The sequence below is a fragment of the Falco punctatus genome, assembly GCF_963210335.1.
Source record: "Falco punctatus genome assembly, chromosome: 6".
NCBI classification, from domain to species: Eukaryota; Metazoa; Chordata; class Aves; order Falconiformes; family Falconidae; genus Falco; species Falco punctatus.
Window position 1 is genome coordinate 16,394,223 of NC_137585.1, and position 22,459 is coordinate 16,416,681.

Below are 22,459 nucleotides of genomic sequence, written 5' to 3' on the forward strand. Positions count from 1 at the left end.
AGCATGCATAGTAGGAAATAAGCTTACACAGTTTGTAACAGCATGCATTTCCTAGATTAGTTCCTTCAGTGCACGGGATACAGGGTTCACCAAATGGATTGCTGTCAACTTCTTTCAAAAAATCATTTGGTGTGTGGCTCTACTAACTTTAACATACAGGCAGAATTCCCTAGGAAGCAGTGATTCAGCTTCCTTTTATGGACTTCTGTCTGGTGTTTGAGGCTCTGCCAAGAAAACAATTACAGCAACAGAGATTTTCTTAAATCTCTGTGAAAAAGGGTGCTATACACCATATTTTATAAAATGCAGAATGACAATTAGGCCAAAGTCATTGATCTGAGGCTCTACCTTTTGAAGTCTTAAGGCCTGACTTCTATTAATAACATGCACTCTTGTCTACTGATTGCAATTAGAAGAGTTCACAGCACTGAGCAGTAGTGACTAATCCTGGTTTGATGCATTTGTTCCCTGCACCCAGGGGCTAGAATTCCTTGGTGTCACTTGCGTGTGTAAGCCTAAGTGACCTTTTTTTCCTATAGTTACTTGTCCTATTAATTTGTGGATTTTCTGCTGTTGATAACTGTGATTCTTAAAGTTTTGGTACATGATTTTACAATACTGCTAAAGGAGTCACGTGACTTACTTTCTCTCTATGTAAACAGTGAACAAATTGCAATCCTGAAGAAACTGGAACTCTTACAGAGTGTGTTCTTTGGACAGAATAGAAAAGGACGCAGTCTAAATAGCTTTATTTAACCAAGGAATATGAGATACAGCATGTTAATGGTAGTTATGCTTAGTATCAAACAACAATAGCTGTCACTTAAAGCATAGGATATGTTTGTTTCCGTACAGTGAAGTCCTGTTTCCTTCCTATTGTGTAGAAGAAAACCTGGGACTTCAGTGAGTAATAAGAAGAAAATGCTATAGATGAAAGTTTGTATGAGCAGCTAATCCAAGCTGAGTGGTGTCCTTATACGTAAGTATTTCACTCCCTAGTCATGAAACTTGGAATTCTGCTGAGTCAGATCCATAGTGACAAGTCCTGTCATTCCAAAAATAAGTTTAAAAGGTAATGTGACCAGGTGCCTTTTTCTTCTAGAGGCTAGTAGACTGTCTTTGAGCTTGCTTCTGTAGAGCCCTTGGAGACAACACAAGGATAATATTAATAGCTGGAGACACCATTTGCTTTTCTAAATACAGATTAATTTATTTTCTTCTGTGTCTCATCTTGAGGACAGTTGAACGCTGAAATAGGTTGCACAGAGAGGGTGTGCAGTCTCTGTCCCTGGAGGTTTTCAAGACCTGACTGTATAAAGCCCTGAGTAACCTGGGCTGACCCTGCTTGAATGATTCTGTCATTCCACGATTCTCAGACTTCTCTGTTGTGGACCAGCTTGTCACCTAAAGCCATGGTACTAGCGACTGCCTTGCCTTAAAGCAGCCTATAGTACATAACAGAATCGGAAGAGAGAAGCATTATGTCATGTTGTCACTGAGAACTTCTGTCAGTTCCTTCTGTTCTGAAAACTGAAGTTCTGGAAGTAAGAAACGGGGAGTCACGTCTGCTGTTTGTTATCTGGTTTGTACATATTGGGAAGCGTTGGTTACGTCTGAAGGACAAGGCTGTGTGGTATTGCCTTAAGTTTCAAGTATTTGAAATAGTGTTTTGTCTGCAGGCATTCTGTGTGTTGGAATATCTAGTCTTTCTCATCATAGGATTCAGTAAGCAGCACGGAGACAGTAATTTTTTTTTTTTTAATGCTCTTTTTGAATGGTAGTGAAATATCTAACCAAAATAAACATCATCTTCCAAGGGGTTTCAGAAAGTTAAAATGTATCTTTCAAGCAACAACCCTAACCTGTTTCACATTATGAGTTCATCAAAGAATCTGTTATTGAGGGCTGGGGACGATAACTACAGGGTTTCTTCAAATGGTTTTTCCCCTCTTCCTGTTGGAAAACACCTTAACAGAAGCTTTGGCACTCACTGGATTATTTATCGTCTTAAAAGACTGCATTTATTGCACAGATTTTTGCAAGTTGTGTGTTGTGCTGATATCTCTCTCCTGACACATGAGGAAAAAGGGAGTAAAAAAAAAATATATCAAGTGTTTAAAGATGAATGAAGCAAAGATTTTTGTAAATTGCTTTCAAGGTAGCATTAAAACCAACTTCTTGAGAGCAGAGCCAGCATATTCAGATGTTTTTGTGTGCAGTATCTGAAGGTCTGCTTGCTCATTATTAGTTAATATTTTCTAAGATCCTCATGTGTTAAACCTTCAGGATATTTATAGCAGTTCTTTTCACAGTGTAGGGCACTAGCAGCAGAGAAGAAATCCAAGGTCTTTAGCATATAGGATTGCTAGAATGCTCCCTAAGAGGAAGCTTAAAAAAAAGTCTTTTATTTATTGATCAGTTTCCCTGTGTCTAAGATCCATTATCCTAATTTACAAGAATTGCTTAAAAATCACTAAGTCAAGAAACTTGAGCCTTGCTTGTTTGCACCATTTCTGTAGCTGTTATAGTTTGTACTTTTCAGTATATAGTTACTTTTTTCAGTTGGACTTTGTGGTTTACTTTTAGCCTATGTAAGTTCTCTTGGCTAATGCGTGCTGGGACTTTTTATGACAAAAGGCAACAAGGGTTCTGTGCTGCGTGGTATTTGGTGGTTTATGTGCCTGTGGTAACATCGGTAAAAACTTGCTTAAAGACCTTTGGGCTTGATTAGTAAAATACTGAGATTGATTTTTAATGGAAATTACAAAGTTCTTTGATACAGGAAGAAAATATCCTGAGAAGTATGAAAGTTAGGAGGTTTCATTTGTGTTGGCCAAAAGCGTGATCCAGAGGTGGCTTCTATTCAGTGAAGACCTGTCTTCTGAGGAAAATGAGGCTTAACACTTTTGCCTTCTCTAACTTCCTGCTTCCATAATTTTGGAATTAATTCGTCAGTTTCAGACAAATGTTACAGAATAACAGAGATAAAGGTAGACATGTCTTACCAGTTTCATGAGAATTGCCAGCTGGATGGGAGAAACCTCAACTGATGTATCTGCTCAAGAAAATGTTAATGTGAGCTCAGTAATAATCTGTCCTGTTTGGTGAGCTGGTTTACCAGTCAGCATGGGGGTGGGTGGAAATTGCTAGAGCACTGTGCTACTGTTTGCTCAGCAAGTAGTTGAGGGACAAGAAGGCGACAGTGTAGGTACTCCTAAAGGGTTGTGCCTGGAGTCATGGAGTTGGAAGATAAAGGCCAGAGTGGATGAGTGGCTTGCCTTTTTTTTTTTTTTTTTTTTAAATTGGTTGGAAACAAAAGTGCTGAGGTACTAACAGACTGACTCCTGTTCTTACCTCTGCTGTCAAGAGAGGTTCCAAAGAATGTTTATCAATATGGTGATAGGTGCTTTATATAAATAAATATATATTTATACTGTGGTGGGAATATGGGAACTGGATGTGTGCACCATGCTTTCTTATGAAGTTACTGGTTCTGCTGCAGTCTAGCTGACCATAGAAACCCCAGGGTTGTGAGATGCAGGTGAGAATTTGTGGAGAATCTGTGTAGAACTTGTCTGTTTTTCTCATCTTGATCTAAATTTCCCAGACTTTATACTGACAGCAGTAGTTGTTCCTAGGTTTACTTTTTGTAGTGAAATGGAAGACTGCAAATCCATGTGCAATAAACTTTCGTTGTGAAGCCTCTGCAAATTCACTTGAAGGATGGGAGAACCAAACCCTAACAAAAAATGTGCTAAAGGACTGGCTGCTGTAATAATTCTATTTCATGAGGGTAGTATGACTCATACTGCTTAATGTTCCTATCTCAGTATCCAGTTTATTTTTAAGTAGTGCTGTACAAATAGTGTTTTTCTGTGCCAGTTGTTGCTATGACTTCATAATATTTCCCTAAATACGCTTGCTCATACTTTCTCACAGCATAGTATTTGGCATATAAAAACCTTAAATCCATCAGAATTTCCTGAGTACTGATCATTTTCATGCTTTTATGGGGAAAAAAAAAAGATAGCTGTGTGTATGATGCAGTTTTAGTTGAGGAGGAATAGAAGTGGTTGGGTGGTTTTGTTTTTTTTTTTTAAAAAAAAAAAGTCCTCACAACCTGTTCCCTCATTTAAGAAAATGTTCCTCTGTTTCAGCTTTTCCAGTTTTTCCGTGTAGCTTTTCAGATTAAATTTCCAGCGCTGGTATAGTTTAGGCTATTTTGTTAAAGGTAAGCAGACACTGTTTGTTACTGCTTGAGAACACTGTCACTATCTTGTCTTTTTGTATTTGGAGGGAGAAAAACACCTTCTGTGTGGTTTGGGAGTGGGTGGGATGGGTGACTTGTTGAAACTTTCCTGTAGGTTTATACTTCTGCGTAAGGGTTTCTTTCCTGGCTTTGACACTGAAGACTTTACTGTTGTCTGCCTGATCTCTTACAAATGGCAGTAAACACTTTCGTTGAAAGATCTTGGTGTACTATAGAAAAACAACTCTAACTCTCCCTGAGAACCTTTGGAATCTTTTCCTTCCCTTGTTCTGCATGGCATGCTGAGTAACACAGTTCTTTCCAGTAGCTTACTTGGTTTCAGAGTAATGGAGTGTTAGAGCTGCCTTAATGGAAAAAGGCAGGAAGATGCAGTTAACAGAATCCAGCTAGCAATGTTTATTGATCTGACAACTTTTCTTTAAATTCTATGTCTCCCTTTGATCAGATAAAATAATAGCAGAAATTATGGTTAAAGGTACCACTGCATAACCTTCTTTCTTTGTGAAAACTATAAAACTCTTAGAAAAAACTGTCTAATGTCAAAGTATTCTTTTGAGTTTGTCCAGCTAGTTGCAAGTTTATTGCACTTGTTTCTTCCTTGCGCTGCTTATGGCTGTCTAAGAAAGGCTATCAGAAATTATAAACACTTACAAATAATGATCTCTGCTTACCTTGATCTACTGGAAGAATTGCAAGGGCTGAAACTTATCTGAAAGAACACATTCCATGTAAAGGTGTGCTACTAAGAAACTGACATTTGAATGTGTTTTAATGTACTTTTCCCTCTTGGTTTAATAAAAGCACAGGCGGAAAAGCAGATTTTTTGGCAATTACTAATAACATAAGTTGAAGATTGTTACACTAACATGTAAAAATACTTTGGCTCAATATATCATGTTCCTTTCTAATTGTTTCCATTCTGCAGAACCCTTCCTGTATTTTTGGTTATCTTTTCAAAATAAAAATCTAACAATTGATGTACCCATTGTAGTTTCCAGTTCTGTATTCAGTGTTAAGGTTATTTAAGCTTTCTGTGATTTTGATGGTGGAAATGAATTGGATGAAAAACTTCAGGAGAAACAGCTTGTCTCCCCAGCCAGAGTAGTTTTGTTCTGTTTGTGCTGTAACTGTCTGAACAACTGTTTTGTTTCAGTAGCTAGTTTTTGTTACAAGTGGTGTATGCTTACCCTTACAGGACAGTTAAGAGTATCCAAGAAATGTGGATTTAGCATTGAGTTCTCCTTGGCCTTGGAGGCTTTCAATTCTGTTTCGCTCAGCAGCATGTCATAACCTCTAGGCTGCAAGGTAGGCTAGGTTTGTAGGCATTTTCTGCTCTTCCTTTTGAAGTGGCCCTGTTGCATTAAGGGAAGCAACATTCATAGGGCAAGAGAAAGAGGGAGCTTCACCTTATAGTCTACTAGTAAAGGTATTCATCCCAGAAGGGGTGGTACAATCTGCTCACCCTTGTACGTAGCCCTGGCAGTAGTTGTAGGCAAACTTGGTAGGAGAAATCTAAACAGGAGAATCTGATGAAGTATCTGTAGAGATCAGACAGGGATTTGCATGTGTGTGTTGTGGGAGGGAGCTGTTTCCTTCCTCTCCTACCTCTTGGTCTCCACCCCACAAACCACATTTGTGGATCTAAGTGCCTGAATTTTTGCCTCAGTACTGTTTTTGATACTTATCTTAAATGTTAGCTTAGGGTAACCTTGAACTTTTTTTATACACAGGACTTCATAAACAATCATCTCCTTCAATGAGGATAAATCATGTTTTTCTTCTGTGCGGCTGTGTCTGTATAAGTGACAATGCCTGAATTGTCAAAGTAATGACCTTTAATAAAGATCAGGTTTTTTTTTTACTGTTTGTTTTCCTAAAAGAAAACAATGAAATAGTATTGTAGCATGTCACAAAATGCAGTAAAACTAGGTGTGGGAGTTTCAACTTCTGGCGAAAGTAATTGTCAGCTTCAAGGAGACCTTCTGTCATGGAGCCTGTAACCTCTTACTTGGTATACGTGGAACAGTAGATAAGTGCATCATACCATCATTTAGGATCTATTATCTGCAATGCACAAGAGTGTTGGCAAGAAAATAACAAGTAGCTCAGGTAGGTAGTTACTAGCCCAATAAGAGATCTAGTCACAGCTGGCTGGGCAAGAGAAGGAGAGCTGTCTGAATATCATAAACTATACTAACACTTTTGGGAAGGAGGCTAGTCCTGTCTCCTGTGTTTGACTTGGGTCGCTGCAATGCTCTTCACATTGGTTTTGCTTTGCATTGTTGCTGAGGAAGCTCTGTTCTGCATTTATGGATGCCATTAGTTTCCAAGTAGATGAATCTAAGATTCTTACAGAAATAAACCCTTTTCCCTTCTGAAAAGATGATCTGTTTTTCTTTAAATCAGCAAGTGGTTTTGGCCTTTAATATTTCCAGTGGGTTTCATTACAGAACATAGATTTCCAGTGAAAAAGGAATAGGAAGCAGTGCAGGTTATCGTATCTGTAGCACAAAGATCAGTTGATTCTCTTAGGGAATACTTCAAAGTGGAATACTCAGTGAGTAAGCATCATGCTACTCAATCTTTTCTTTTGGTTGTAACAGGAGATGTCATGATAAAGTAAATTCAAGAGTTTGGTGAAATTTGGTACAGGCAGATGGACTGGACATTTTTCTGGACAGCAAACACCATGATAAGAGCCAAGAACTTTGTGTGGTAGAACGGTCTTCTGTTGCAAAATGTACTTGCATGCCCTGTGTGGTTACCTTGTGTGTTTATTTGGCATCCCTAGATATCAAAAATTTGAAGGATGTTACCTAACTTCATTTCTCTTTTGATAGCTGTTATTCATTATTAATGCTCATAAATATTTTGTTGTATCTTTTTACAGATTCTGAAGGTGTTTAAGCTCTGAATACTTACAAGCTCTTCATACATAGAAATGTCTGGCTCATACGATGATTCCGTTGGAGTAGAAGTTTCTAGTGATAGCTTCTGGGAGGTAACCTGAATGTTTTCTTTTTTTTTTAATTATTTTTATTTTTTACTATTGTTATAGAAAATATGGTTTTTGTACGTCGTGTACGTTGGGGAGAGCTACAGTACAAGACACCTTTGGTTATTGTGACCTGCGTAAATAGCCTTCAGGGTAGAAATGACCTTTTAGATTTTGGCCTAGTTCTGTCAAGGGTTTTTAACCGGCACAAGCTTGAGTATCATCTATTTGGGTAGGATGTGTAATTCAGAATTGAACCTTTTTTTATTGTCAAAGAAGGGATATGGGTGAGTAGCTTTTAGAATTACCAAGGGAGTTGAATGATCAATGTTAAAGCTAAAGTAACTGTTAAAAGCTACTGTAGGTGTACATAAATTAGAAATGTGTGAGATCGTGTGTGAATATACTGTATGTCTCCTATTCGTGTCCAGATACAAGTGTAAACTTTTTTGAGAGTAATTATCTTCTGCTTATCTCAATGTAAGAGTGTATATGCAGAAAGATAATACAAAGCACATTGTAGTATCAGTAATATGTGCTGCCCCAATCTGAAGGCAGCTTTCAGAAGTTATAATTTGATTGAGCAAAATGTCATAAAGCAGAAAGCATAAAAAAAAAAAAGTTTCTTGCAAGAAAAGGAAAGGTTTGACGGTGTCAATACTGGAGGTAAGTAAGCAAGCTCTCAAGATGAACTGTATTCAGTAGGGCAGACTTCTACCATGTGACTGGGAGCTCTTTTGAGTTTGAAATGTAGCAACCATGAAAATGGCTAGGGGAAAAATGTCTTGAGTATTTCAGTTACCAGAGACGTATATAAGACAGCTTGGTTTTGGTGGCCTAACATTGTGCTACTTTTTAAATGAAAGCTTTTCTAGACCACTAACCCGTTTGTTGGTGGTGACAGCAAATTGCATTTTCATGCAGCTGTCCTATTATTTTTTGTCCCATTATCTAAAAGACGTAATGCCAGTGAGGTTCTTGTTTGGTAGACAGCTGTCGTTTTTTGCAGAGATATTTACTATTATGTTAAATGTGTATATCCTATTTATAAAGAAGTGGTTTTAAGGTAACTGGATTCTGAGTCTTAACCCCTTTTTGTTGCACTCTGTAGTATGACTGCAGAGAGGATGTGGGACCTGTACTCCCAGAGGTGTCGACTCCACTGGACATGGTCCTGAGCAGTCTGATCTATCAAACCTGCTCTGAGCAGGGGCTTGGGCTAGATATCTCCAGAGGTGCCTTCCAACCTCACTTATTCTGTGTTTTTTATTTTATGCTGAGACAACTTTCCTTGAAGTGTTTCAAAATAAAATAAGGAGGCAAAATAATCCTGGACCAAAGGGTTGGGGTTTTTTTGATGTGTCATATACTTGGCAGAACATGACTTCTGGCTGGCTGTTCTGTACCAAGCTGTTGTCTTCCATAAGTAATTGGGTCTGGAAGCAGAAATGATGAATGAATAAAAATAGGAATCCTGTAAACTAATATGGTTATGTTTGGACAAATGTGGACTCAAGTAATTAATATTAAAGGATGATAGATGATCAGAAACAGCAATTAGCATAAGCTAGGACTTTTACAAAGCATAGCTTAAATGTATTTGATGCTTATTATAGGTGGGTTAAAGGTGTTCTTTGTGTTTGTACTATTGGTGACTTATTTTATATCATTTTGTAAACACTACTTTTTAATCAATGTCTTTGAACTTTTCTATGTATTCGTTCCAAAAGGTCAGAACTCTGGTCTGTTTCATAAGCAATGTCAGTAGGCTAATGTGTACTGCACAAGTTATATCTTTATTTATCCTTGGATAAAAAAAGTTAGACTTTAGTATTTCAATCAGTTTCTTTCCTTATAGGGCTAATTCTTTGCTTTGCTCTTTTTCTTTTTTGATGTATAACCACAAAGGTTATGTTAAAATGGTCAAGAGGAAAAATTTCAGATTGAATTAGTTTTTCTTCTGAAATTTGAGTACATCAGGCTCAAAGGTTTTGAAGAGTTGATTAGCTTACTAGAACAGATACGCAGGTTGTTCAAAGGGAAAAACTAACAATGTTTAGATCCTATTGTCATAATATGCTAAAATCAGTTAAAAGTAATCTCAAAAATTGAAGACACAATTATATTCTCATGGAATGGATTCAGTTCATTAAAAATGCTAGAGACCATCTTCACGCTCACTCTTCAGGGAGTGAAACAAAGGTATCACTGTAGTAAAAGGTAAGTCCTAGTGATAAGTCAACGGCTTTGTTACTGAAGTGACTTTAAAGATGTTCAGAGTATTAACAGTTTTTCTGGAAGCACAATTGGACTTTCCATGCAATTGATGACCATATTAAAAGAAAATAAAAATCCTGTGTTTCCTTGTACTAAGCTTCTTACAGTTTAGCAATATGAAAGGGAATATTTAACTGAATTTTGAAGTTTTGAGTATTGAATTATGTAGAAAGCACTATTTATTTTGCTCTTCCTCTGCTTTGTGCTGTTTGATGCTTAAGACAGGAAAGTTTGGGGGTTTTGTGGCTGCAGGCTCTGATTTTAAAAATCATTAATAGAAGGTTTTGTTCCTACTATGGCTGTAGAGGCTTTGTCATTATTTTAGCAAGGTGATTAAAGATTTGAAATTTCAATATGTTGAAATTAAGTGGTATTTGAGTGAAACAGAGGGGAGACTGTAAGAGTTTTATAGTTGGTTAGTGCTTAAAATATCATCACTGACATTTCTGTTGTGGTTTTAAAAAAAAACAAACAACCACAAAGCAAAAACCCAAGAAAGAACAGGTTAGAGAGTTCAAAAGATATAGCAGGTTATTATAAAGTGCTGTATGTGTAGCTGAAAGACTGTATGTAGTAGGTATGCCTAAATGTTTATGTAACTGCATGGGCAGTTGAAAAATGTGTGGTATGGCATCCCTGACATTCTGTGGAGATGGAGCTTTTACGGATACACTAACATTCTTTGAACTGAACATGAAAAAGAGTACTTTCACATAGATGATAAATGATGTCATAGTAATGCTAAGCTATTAACAGTAAAGATTGATGTAGTGAATTTTGACCTTCACGTGCTTGGTGAATTTGCAGTCTACATAGTTTGAGAGAATAAATACGTTTATAAAGCTGTCTTAAGAAAAACATGTATATAAACTCTTATCACAATGGAAATAGCTGAGAGAATATATTAAGCAAAGAAACTGCTGTTTCTTTGCACTCTGATACTTATCACAAGATGACTCCTTAGTACTGGGTATTAAACTATTCAGAATACCATTAGTCTTGGCGATACCCTATTGTAGTGAGAAATGTGAATAATGTGGAACTTACTGTTTTGGTTGACAGCCTTTATAGTTGCATGTAGAATCATGTGGCAAGAAAAGTGTTTGTTTAGTTTGGTGGGTATTATTTTTTTTTAATCTCAACACTGAACAAAGTGCATGGACAACATAAGGGAAAGTGGTAATATAAATATACCTGAAGCTGTGCTGTCCGCTGCAGTGTCACCTTGATGTAGGATATTGAGTGATTGCTTTCATCCAGGGATAGTTTTCTTGTGACCTCTGCGCTCTACTTGTCTGCGTTTCTGTGATGGTAATTGTATTTTGACTTGCATGCCTGATATTAGGTTGGAATGTATTTTAGTTTGTATATACTTCTGATTATGTCTGAGTGAATAATGAAGATATCCAGCAGCTTGCTTAGGCCACGTAATGCCTTGCCAGAAGGTACCATTTGACTTCAAACCTTGCCTTTTTACAGAGGAGCCTGACAAAACAGGAATTATCCTTGAGATAAAGAGTTAAGAGGTGGGAGGAGGCTGCCAGGCTTCTGCGGTTGGTAGAAAGTGAACCTAAAGTAAGGGGAGTCCTGTGCCGGTCGTAATAGATTTAACTTAAGAATAACTCTTCAGTGTTAAATGACAACTATAAAATAACATCTAGCCTGTTAAACTTATTACCAAATTCTCGTTTACTTCTGGTTTGGAACCCTCTTTCCAAAATAAATTTGACTGAATTTTAGTCCAAAACTTGTCCTTTTTCCATATGTCCTGGATTGGTTATTTTGTTTCTGAAGATTGCAACTTTGAATTCTGCTTAATCTTTTGTAAAATGGAAAACTAAACTGCTTTGATCAATGTGTTTTGCCTGACACTGATTAGAAAAAATGTGTCTCTGGAATGCCAGCCTCAATACTTCATGCCCGGGGTAACAAGAAATAAAGAACTCTTAATCAGTTTGGAAGTTGTATGGTTACTGCACATTTTGTCATTTGCACCTTTTGATAGAGGTTTTTAAGATACCTGATGTGGTTTTTTTTTCTAGAAAAAAGCCCTAGAAAACTATGGGTTTTCTTAATTTTCAGGCAGCCCACAGTTTGTTAAAAGCCACCTTGCTATGTTTTGCTGCCACAGCTGAAAGCAGCGAATGCATTTAAACTTGGCCATGGCACAGAATAGACAGTCTGGCAGGGTGAGCTTTTGAGTTTGTTCCCTCACACTCCAAAATAGCTCAAATTTATTTACCTTTGGAGTGTGTGCAAAGCCCATCTTGTTCTTGAAAGACGTTTAGGAAAGAGTGAGGTGGCTGGGTGTGGGACCTATTTGAAGAACTTACTGTGAGAACTGGTTTTTTGCTCACTGCATGTTTTGGAAACTAAACCACTTTTATTTCTTGAATGTTGATGTTCTGTTGAGCTGATAAGAATTGTACTTAATAAAATGTTGATAAACCAGCTTCAAAGTTTTTGCTATTGCTGTTGACAGAAGTTTCTTGCGCTGTTGTCTTTAGGAAATAAAACACTTGCTTCTAGAGCCAGAAAACCAATTAAGAACCATTTGCTTTCTTTTGGAGTTGTCACAGCCTTTGCTAGGGTTCCTTTTTACAAAGATAATTACTAGCAGTTTGATCACATTTTAAAATGTGAATCTATAATGTATGCTTGCATGCAACTAAACTTACTGCTGTAACCTTGTCTGGCTGCATATGCTCAGACTGTCCATGGAGCAATTCAATGCAGGTTACTTCATCTATGAAGCTTTTTTTAATTAGTTTGCTGTTTCAGTACTGTTCATGGAAGCTTCCAGTTCTGGCATTGAGACTCAAACTCAGCGCTTGAAATCCAATGTGAATAGTAATTTGTTTCCTTTAAAAACTAGTAAATTTTTTTATTACTACATAGGTTTTGTTATCAGGTTCAGATCTGTGGTTGGGAAATAGTTGTGTTGTTGAAAGAGAACTGGAGAAGTCACTGTGTGGGTTTGTATTCTTGGTGTTGGCTTTCTGTAGATCTATCAGTCAAAAAATGTGGGTAGGATAAGGCTTAGGCATAGGTAGTATCTTGTATCAGAACAGCTGGTAAAACTGAAAAAATAAAGCTTTCAGAAATACATGTCTGTCTTAGGCATGAAATAGAAATATCAGCAGCTTTCACAATTAAATTGAGGATTTTTTTCCATGTTTAGTTAACCCAAACTACTACTAAAATTTTTTTGTCTTCTAGCGGGGTGATAAATCCTTTTCAGGAGAAAACCATAATAATTTTCCTCTGATTTGTCTAGGTGTTTACCAAGCAAAAGCACTTGAGGAAACAGATAATTTGATACATGTTTTCATGTAAGCTTGCTTAGAAAGCAAGAAATTGTAAAATCATAAGAAAATAAATTCTGAGCAATTTTCATAATAACAGCGGAGAATTTCATGAAAGTTTAAGTCATATTAGTGCCTCAGTTTGCTTAAGAAATGGAAGCTTCTTTTTCTTTCTTCTTTTTTCTAACAAACCTCAGTGTATCTTCATGTATCTGGTTAAGCTCATGGCACTCTCTTGGTGCAGAAATTTTTTGCAACCAAGCAATCTTGTTGATATGTTCCAAGAGGGAATTCTTTCATCTGTGTTAGCTGACAACGGTGGCATGCTTTGGGTAATCAAAAGGTTATTGCTGATAGCCTGGAGCAGGATGGCAGTAACTTTTCCAAGGGAAAGTGGTAAATTTGGAACCTGATGTGCAATTTGAAACCCTTTTTATTTCTTTCTGATCTGTCATATGGACTCTAATCATTCATGCCATTTGCTTGCATCCAGAAATAGACTGTGGCAATGTTAGTTGGTTCAGACATTCTGCTGCTTTAGTAGAACACAAGAAATGGACAACCTTATTGACCTTGCTCTGCTGGAAGTAGTTTTGAAATGCACTTTCATTTCAAAATGACGTTTCATTTTGAATCAATTGATTCAAATTTGATTGAAAAATCATGATTATTCAAAATTATGATTAAAAAAATGAAAATTCAGTATATTAATTGTAAATTGAAGGCCAGTTTTATGATGCATTTTGTTAATTAAGCTCTGGCCTTATGCTTGCTAATCACTGTTGTGGTCATATGGAAAGAAAAATGCCTTGAGCAAGCTGAGACCAATGTTGTTGTTCACTTAGATACCTGTGAAGGTAAGAAAGGTGATGAGTAAGCATTCCTAGAGATCAAAGTAGAAGTGTATGCATATCTTGCAGGGTAAGACATCAAAAGGAACAGCTACCCTGCCTGTGGAAGCACTTATTAATGAGCCATAGGTCCCTCACAGGCTGTGCACCACTTATTGCCTAGTTGTACGTCCTTACGCTTCCTTATTTTCTGCTAGCATCAGTACTGTGATGCCCTCTCCATTTACTGTAGGGGTGTTTAACTGCCCTGTGAAAACACCTACTGATCCAAACAAAAATAGTCAACCTGAACAGCTGCTAAACCAGCAACTGGTATTCACTCTATGAACTTAGGCTTGTGACAGATTCCTTTGGAAGGTGGGACTTGGTGTGCATTTTAGGGAGCTGAGCACATGGCTTTCATTACATTCTGAAGTATTTGCTGAGATACCCACCAGCAAGATAAGATTTTCAGCTTATTCAGAAAGGGGAAGTCGGTCCCCTGTATAGTATGGGTGAATCAAATTTGGCCACCATATGCATTCCCATTCTCCACACCCCCCACCAAAAACAAACAAACAACAAAAAAAACAACCCAAAGCAAAGTCCAAACTCAACACTCTGGATAGCAGAGGCAGTTGATCTGGGATGTGCTTCCCATAAACCGCTTATAAGCTGTCTGCTCAGATGGCCTTGGTCCTGCCCGTTTGGTACTCTGAGGCCTCTGCTTCATGCCTGCTACTGTCAGCCAACATCTGTGACCTGTCTGTTGAGGGGGTGTGTGATGGATGCAGGGAACTCTAGAGGAAGAAACTCCCCAAACTCACTCTTGAATATTGAAAAGGTATTCCTGTGCTGAGGGATTTCAGTTACTTGTCAGTGAATGCTTTTTGCTTATGAAGTAGACTGCCCTGTTTTGCTTTTTCATTTTAGAAATATTTGGACTCTGCAGTAGTAGATTCCTGTCATATCTCCTATATGCTTTTTTTATTACTCTTTCTAACATTGAGCAACATAACATTCACAGTTTATATTGCCAGATGTTTGTTAACTGGTATGTTTGGCTTTAGATTTTGTGGGTTTAAGAGCTTCCTCAGGATTTTTCTTGCAACCAGTGGTAAATTTATATGGGTAAACTTAGAAAGCTTACTCAGACCTAGTGCTCATAGGTCCTTGGACTGTGTATGTGCTAATTATGCAATAAGATAATTCTTTTTATTTTGAAAAAGAACCCACAGTATTATAGATGTTAATGCTGGTTGAAATGTTTGGAAACTTCCCGTTTGACGTAGCTGGAAAGAAGCTGTACTCATGGTTATATGGAATGCTGGAAATAGTAAGTGTGTCCGCATATTGGTCATCAGGATGCGTGCGTTTGACTGTGAGCCTTCAAAGCTCATTGTGTTTCCTGCCTATGACTATTTGTCCATTAAAAAAGCCTTGTTGTATCCTATGGTGACTGACTTTCTTTCAAATGGTTCCAGTTCATAAAAGCAGACTAGTTATGAATAAGCTAGGCAAGCTTGGAAAAAGACATAAAATCTTACTTCAGGCATTTGAAACTCCTGAAACATTTGTGATTATAGCAATTACCATGATACAGAATTAACTGACTGGAGTTTAGCAATAGCTGAATGTTTGCCGCCACCTGGGCTGCTAACAAATTAAAATACTCTTTATTTTTCATTCAGTGTACCAGAAAAAGTGTGTGTTAACTCTTTATCACCTTTTATCCTGCTCTATGGCTATGCTTAAAAGAAAAACCCAAAGGAGTGTATTAGTTAAGGTAAGGGAGCCTAGGTAATCTAAGACTCTCCCTTTGTGTTTAGTGCTGTGAAATTGTAAAACAACGAGGTTGTAAGCTCTTAAATATTCCCACTAAAGATCGTATCAGTGACAGTGCTTGGCAATGTTAGTACACTGGTGGTCACAAAGGAGAGATGGCTGGGCTGCTCACTCTGCAACACTAAATGCCTCATCACAGTGTGCTTTTCTCTGGTTATTACAGATTTAGGGACTCTTAGATTTGACAGAGGATTTGAGGTGACATTTCTGTGTTTATGCATGAGAGGAAATACCCAAATGAGAAGGAATGTTTTCTTGGTTAAGGAAAATGGAGATCTGAAGGCATCTATAATGCCTGTAGGAGATAAACAGGGCAAAATAGGATCAGCTGAGGCTTATTAGTAGCAAAGCTTGGTATTATTTAGTGGACAAGGGAAAACTGGTGGTTAACTCAATTTGTGTGTGTGTGACAGAACTGTGAATCACAATTTTTGTAAGTTCACTGATCGCATCAAGAAAGTGACCATGTGGGTATTTTGAAGAAATGACCTCTTGGAGTTATTTCCTTTTTGAAGTGTTTCTGGCAACTAAGGGTAAACAGCAACTGAATTTGCTATCATGTCTTTTTAAATATTTTTTTATATATATTTAAATAATATTTTTATATAAATGAAATGTCTTTTTCGGATGGGTGAAGTGTTGATGCTAAAATGAAAGCATGTTAGAGCTTTTAAATCTCTCTCATTCTTCTTGAAACTAAGTTTGCAATTTTACAATTTACCTTCCTGAAGCAAATGTTTCACTTGTAGGAGAACGAAACTGGTAACTTCATGTCTTAGTTGGCTGCTGTCTGTTTAACAGGAACTAGCCCAATGCTTGGAATGGCCAGAAAGTTATTCTAACTAGTGAAGTCATGTGTTCCTGTCCTGAACAGTGCTCATTTGGAAATCTGAAAATTGCAAGGTATTATGTAAACATGGCTGTGACTGAAACAAAGAAACACAGGGTTTTCTTAGTTTTTATTCTTTCTTGGCCAGTTGCTACAAATGAAAGAATTTGTCTTTTTTTGTTTTAGCTCAAACACTTCATGTGAAGGGGAAGGGGGATGTACTGCAGAACGTTTGCAGTCTGCCTCAGGAGCTGGAGAGAATAGTCTTGAATAAAACAATGCATTAAGTAATTTTTTTTTCTTCTCCAGAATCAGGGTGTTCTTGCTATTTTTACAGCTTTTTAATTTATCTACAGTTACCCTAGTAGTTCCTTGGCTGCATAAAGAGTAGAGTTCTCCCATTACTTCGGTGGTCTGAATACCCTGTGCTCTCATACCTCTGAGCCTGCCTTTTACAGTGGCAGCTGCACGCTCCACTTCTCAAAAAAAATTGTCATTGCAGTGTCCATAACTTAAAATGCACTTTTTTTAAAAAAAATAAACTATAGATTTTTAAAATATTAAGTGCCAGTTATGTGACTTGTGTTCTGTGTCACAAAACACAGAAAAATGTGTGATTTCCAAAATTCTAGCATTCATCATAGGGCATGAAATTTGAATGTCTTAATATACTTCAAACTACTGTTTCATAAATCCAAGTGAACTTTTTTTCCTTGAAAATATTACTGTAAAAGACTTTCTTTGGAATACAAGGCTGTTACTTTCCAGTACAGTAGGCCTGATTTTTTTTCTTTATGCTGGTTCTGAACTGTAATGCTAGTTCCTTCGGTCCTCTGGTGGAGAAGGAGGTGGCGTGGGTGAATGATCCGTTGCCTGCGCAGCTCCTTCGAGGTGGCTGTATGCAGTAGTGGTCAGTGGGACATCATAGGTGAGCTGAATTCAGCCCTCTGAATGCCTGCCTGAGATTTGGCAACGGCTAGATGTTACCAGGAGGTTAGAATTTACTCAGACAACACAAAATGAAAGCACTAAAAATACCGTGAGGCAGCCAGCTCTCATTCAGTATTAGCATTTAAAATGCTAATTTAATAGTGAAAATTTATGAAAGGAAATGTTCATGCTAGAGACATAAATCCTTGGGCACATAGCTGGAGACACAAATTGATGCTAATAAAAGGCTGCAGTAGCTGTGCCAAGCTAGCATAACCTGTTTTAACAGTCTGCTTGGCTGTGAATCTACAGCTGGAGTAATTTTGAGCAGATGAATGATTTGCCCTTCCATTACAAAGGCTTTAGAAAGTATTTTTCGAGGTACTTAATTTACTTAATACTTTGATTACATATGTATATTGTATTAGTGTACAGCCTTAGTTTGAAACTGCCTACTTCTCAGTTTCTATTTCTCCTGAAAATGAGAGGCTATTTTTCGTGCTTTCTTGTTAATACATGAAATTTGCTTTGACACAAATGCATTCACTATCTTGATTTTTGGTGTCACCTTCCTCACAGTTCTGGTAGCTTCTTTTCTTCAGTTATATTGTGACGTGTTTAAAGGCAGGGATAGTGTGGACTGGCTTTTTTTACATGATTTAGACAAATCAGTGACTGCTAACTAACGCTTCTCTTAAATGCTACCTAAATTTCTTTGATCTGTTGAAATTGATCTAGTCCAAAACCATGCCCAAATAAATCCTTTGAGGTCACTGTCTAAAGGAATTACTTTTGTCCTGCTATTGACGTTTTCAATTCCCTGCCCTTCCAGCTTTGACGAGGACTCCTAACATATGTCTGCATTTATCAGCATAGTCACTTATTTTTCCAGCACTTACAGCAAAAATATATATTTTTTTCCTCAAGCAGATGGCTTGCATGTACATCTGCTGACAAGATTCTGAATAAATGTGAACCTAAAAGTTGGATGGTTTGCCGTCAAATGTAAAAATTACAAACATGCTTTAAGTATTTGAATGTTTAATCTACTGCCTTACTGCTAATCTTTATTTTCCAGTCAGGTGGTTAGGGCAGATAAGAAACTGACTGAGGTATTTTATAGGCTGTGCAGCTTCTGTTAACCGAGTTCTTATGTCTTGTTTAATGTTTACAAAATCCAACCTGAGTGACATTGAAATCAGTGGAAATATTACTCTACTAGCAGTATCGGGTGCTTTTTTTTTCCCTTCAGTCATCTAGATTGGTGATTCCATGTGGGTATATACACAAAAATGCAAGGAGGGTGTTAATTATATAATGTGTTTTCATTATATAGTGTGCATTTTTCTCCATATCCTCATCCTTTTGTAGCTTGTACATTGAACAACTGTGTTTTGGGATTATTTTTTTTCCTTTAGAATTCGCAAGTTAATTCTAGGTATGGGAACTCCATGTCATTGCTGTCAGTATCTTCCCATATTAAATTCTACAGTATACTTTGGAAATAGTTGCTATGTAGTTTGTCAGCAGGGAAGCACAGCTGTAACAAAGGCCACATTCAGTCTCTGCTGTATATGTAGTGGTTGTGCTTTTTCCATGCTGCATTCTTAAACAAAAACTATTATTATGCTTGAGAGAGATGTTGCAGTACTCCTTTGCATGTCTTTGCAGTTTTGTTAATCCTGAAAGATTAAACACAACACAAAACTAAGGCACTAGGTGCTTAATAATAAGCATGGAAGAGGGAAATACTGTATCTGTGTTAAATATCTTGATTATCTAAAACATTACCAAGCAATAATAATGCAGAACAGTTGTGATGACTGGCCATAATTATATTGCAGGACTAATAAGATATAACAAAGCTTTTAGAATGAATAACTTTTTTTACAGGAGAACTTGTGTCCTTTGTGGTGGTGTTGCAATTACTTTTTAAGATTAATTGAAAAATACCTTATGCTATAACTGATTAATTCCTGCTAGATTATCTTGCTTCTAGGTAACAGTATTTGTGTTAATTAAAGATTTATCTTGTTTTCTTGTTATCCTGCTTTCAAGCAGGAATTGTTAAGTATTTGTCTCTTTATAGGTTGGAAATTACAAGCGTACAGTAAAACGAATTGATGATGGTCACAGACTTTGCAATGATCTTATGAATTGTATTCATGAACGGGCACGAATAGAGAAGGTCTATGCTCAGCAGCTTACAGAATGGGCAAAAAGGTGGAAACAGCTTGTGGAAAAAGGTAATGCGTTCTGATTTTGAACTGTGAAAACTTTCTCAAATGGAAAAAAAAAATCTGTGTATCTGTTTTGGTAAGTACAAAGTGGAAATTTTGTACTTTTAGCCTATAATGGAGCCTTTGCCAAAGGCTTGGTAATGTAACAAATGATCAAGCTTTTCTTGATGGAAAAATAAACAAAGCCCTGCTAGTTTGCTTGTTGCATACTGAAGCAGATGAATCTTGCCTGCAGTGCAGAGTGAGGTATCCAAATAGATGCAGTTCTAGAGAACTGGCCGTTTCTAGGTCATGAATGGTATAGAACAGTTTGAAAAGTGCATCTGAATAATAAGGGGGCAGTGGTTGTGGGGGCAGACTAATAATAAGAGCTAGATACAGCTTGAATGGAAGGTTAATCTGATACCATTTTAATATATTCTAAAATAGTTTGTCCTTTCCTGTTTATCCGTGCTTCAGAAAGTATGTTGAGAAATTGAAGGCAGTTCAAGGAAGAGCTAATAGATGGAATACTGAGAATCATAGTACAGGGAAAGAGGGGCCAGGTTAAATGAATATTATTTCTTCTGGTGTAAAAAGTTTGTAATATTCTAAATTTGTCTGAAAAGAAACTGTTCCCTTTTCTAGGTTTGCATCAATATTGCTGTTTACAAGTGAATATAAGTCAATAGCTTCAGGTAGTTTCTTGGGAATATAAGTTCCATGTGGGTGATGGTTACTGAGAATGACACTTTCTGTTGTGTTTAGGCCCACAGTATGGAACAGTAGAAAGGGCTTGGTGTGCTTTTATGTCAGAAGCTGAAAAAGTGAGTGAACTACATCTAGAAGTAAAAGGTTCACTGATGAATGAAGACTTTGAAAAAATCAAGAACTGGCAGAAGGAAGCCTTTCATAAGCAAATGATGGGAGGATTTAAGGAAACCAAAGAAGCAGAAGATGGATTTAGGAAAGCTCAGAAACCCTGGGCAAAAAAGCTGAAAGAGGTACAGCAGTAGATTATGTATTAGATACCCTGTGTTACAATATATTAATGTCTCAAATCTCTATAAGGGAGTAAACTCCCTATTCTCTCTGCTGGATCCTCCTTTCTCAAAAAGATCTCTTGCTTTCTGTCCTCTTCTGAAAATAAGTATTTTTCTCTTGGTCTCTCCTAATCTTGGTGACTTCAGTGAAAGTCTGGAAAAAGTGGAATTTAAGCTATCATTTTAACGGTATCTGATTTCATGCATTTGAAAGTTACGAATTACTCAAAGAAATGAGCAGGAGAAAAGTGTGTGAGTTTTTTTCCCTGTCATATAACATTACTCTTCAATAACAGGTTTGTAGAAGAAGGGGAGCAGGAGAACATGGGCATGAGGAAAAAATGTTCTGTTGGGGACTTCCTGTAAACCTTTTCTTGAGTCTGTTCCACACTGCTTTAAGCTGTATGAGTGACATTTCTTGTATGGTGAGAGAATGCTGATTCACAAGTACTACAATAATTTTCTTACGTTGATTCTTGTATATTCATTCCTTGGCCTAAATAAGAAAGAGAAAAAAAACCAAAAACAACAACAAACCCAAAACCCAAAAAAAGCCAAAACCAAACCAAATTGTAGAAGTAAAAAAAAAAGTAAAAAAAGGAAGAACATGCTGAAACAAAACCTGACACTTTCTTCATTGCGACATGATTATAAGGCTAAAAAATTTAGTTGATGGCTGTATAAACCGTCCCAGACACAAATATTCAAATCTACTTTGTAGGTGGAAGCTGCAAAGAAAGCATACCATGCAGCCTGCAAGGAGGAGAAACTGGCTATATCCAGAGAAACAAACAGCAAAGCTGATCCAGCACTAAATCCTGAACAACTTAAGAAATTACAAGACAAAGTGGAGAGAAGCAAACAAGATGTACTGAAGGTATACCATTATGCTAACATACTGTTTGTACACAGTCTTTTTGACTTGTAGCTTGTGCATGTTTAAGCCTTTTTTTTTTCTTCCCGAATGTGCCACGGACTGCAGTGCAGCTCACTTTCAGTTACAGTTCTATACCAAAATCCAAAATCTAGAGTTTTCTTCATATGTATTGCCAAGTACTACTTCTGTGAAGAGTGAATAACCTATTACCTCTAATTTACGTAAGTACTTTCAGCAGGGGACAAAGCAGAATTGGTGAACTTGTAAGAGTTCTACTCATTTAGTAGTGAAGGTTGAATTATTTCACTTGAAAGGCTGTGAGACAGATGTTTAAAACTTGCTGACAACAGCTAAACTTGTAGTCATTCTTGACTGCAGAATGCTTTTTTTTTAAGCAAGCTGATCATAATCTATTTAAATAAAAGTAAATACACTTGAAAATGCTATTCTGTTGCCCAGTTGGGTTTATCTCTTAAGTGGGCTGCTACAAAGAGGCTTTTCTTGTGTGACTTTCTTCAAAGCCATCTTTTCCCTTTAAGAATGCTGTTCTGTGGTCTGGAAGGCGGATGTTACGTTGGGTGGGATCTTTTAATTCCTGTCTGTGGACGACTTCTGTAAATTATTGTAGAGTCTGAGGTTCTATGTATTAAGTGAGGTCACAGCATATGCAATTTGTGTTCACAGGGTTGTATACAATGTTTGGTTTTTTGGTTATAAGTCACAGTGCGCTGTGTAAATTACTGAAGGAGAAAAAAGACACCCCTTCAAAATTATTTGAAAATCTTTAAATAAGAGATCTGTAACTTGAAAGGCTGCCTGCTCTGATTTACTCTGTGGCTCCTTTGGTTTTTATCTTTCGTATTACGCCAACATTTGTCAAACCAGAGAAGAGGCTTAGAGCTTAATTGTAACTGTTCTGCAGTTTTGTTAGGTAACTTTCATTGCGACCTAGCTTAGAAACAGCGGTCATGAAAAGATAATGCAATTTGGGACCTTCTGGTCTAAACCTTGGCCATTACTCCATTGATCAACCTGTTAA

The 22,459-nt window shown here is 37.1% G+C and overlaps 1 protein-coding gene across 5 annotated transcripts in view; it reads left to right on the forward strand.

The window, feature by feature from the left end:
• The window catches only part of PACSIN2 (protein kinase C and casein kinase substrate in neurons 2), a 64,202-nt gene that overhangs the window by 26,780 nt on the left and 14,963 nt on the right, over nt 1-22,459 (forward strand). For all 5 annotated transcript variants that reach the window (XM_080392830.1, XM_080392833.1, XM_080392834.1 and 2 more), the window contains 4 exons: nt 7,161-7,271; nt 19,371-19,527; nt 20,269-20,504; nt 21,265-21,420. In XM_080392830.1, coding sequence (XP_080248956.1) covers nt 7,212-7,271; nt 19,371-19,527; nt 20,269-20,504; nt 21,265-21,420 — 609 coding nt within the window. In that variant the 5' untranslated portion in view covers nt 7,161-7,211. The remainder of the gene's footprint in view (nt 1-7,160; nt 7,272-19,370; nt 19,528-20,268; nt 20,505-21,264; nt 21,421-22,459) is intronic.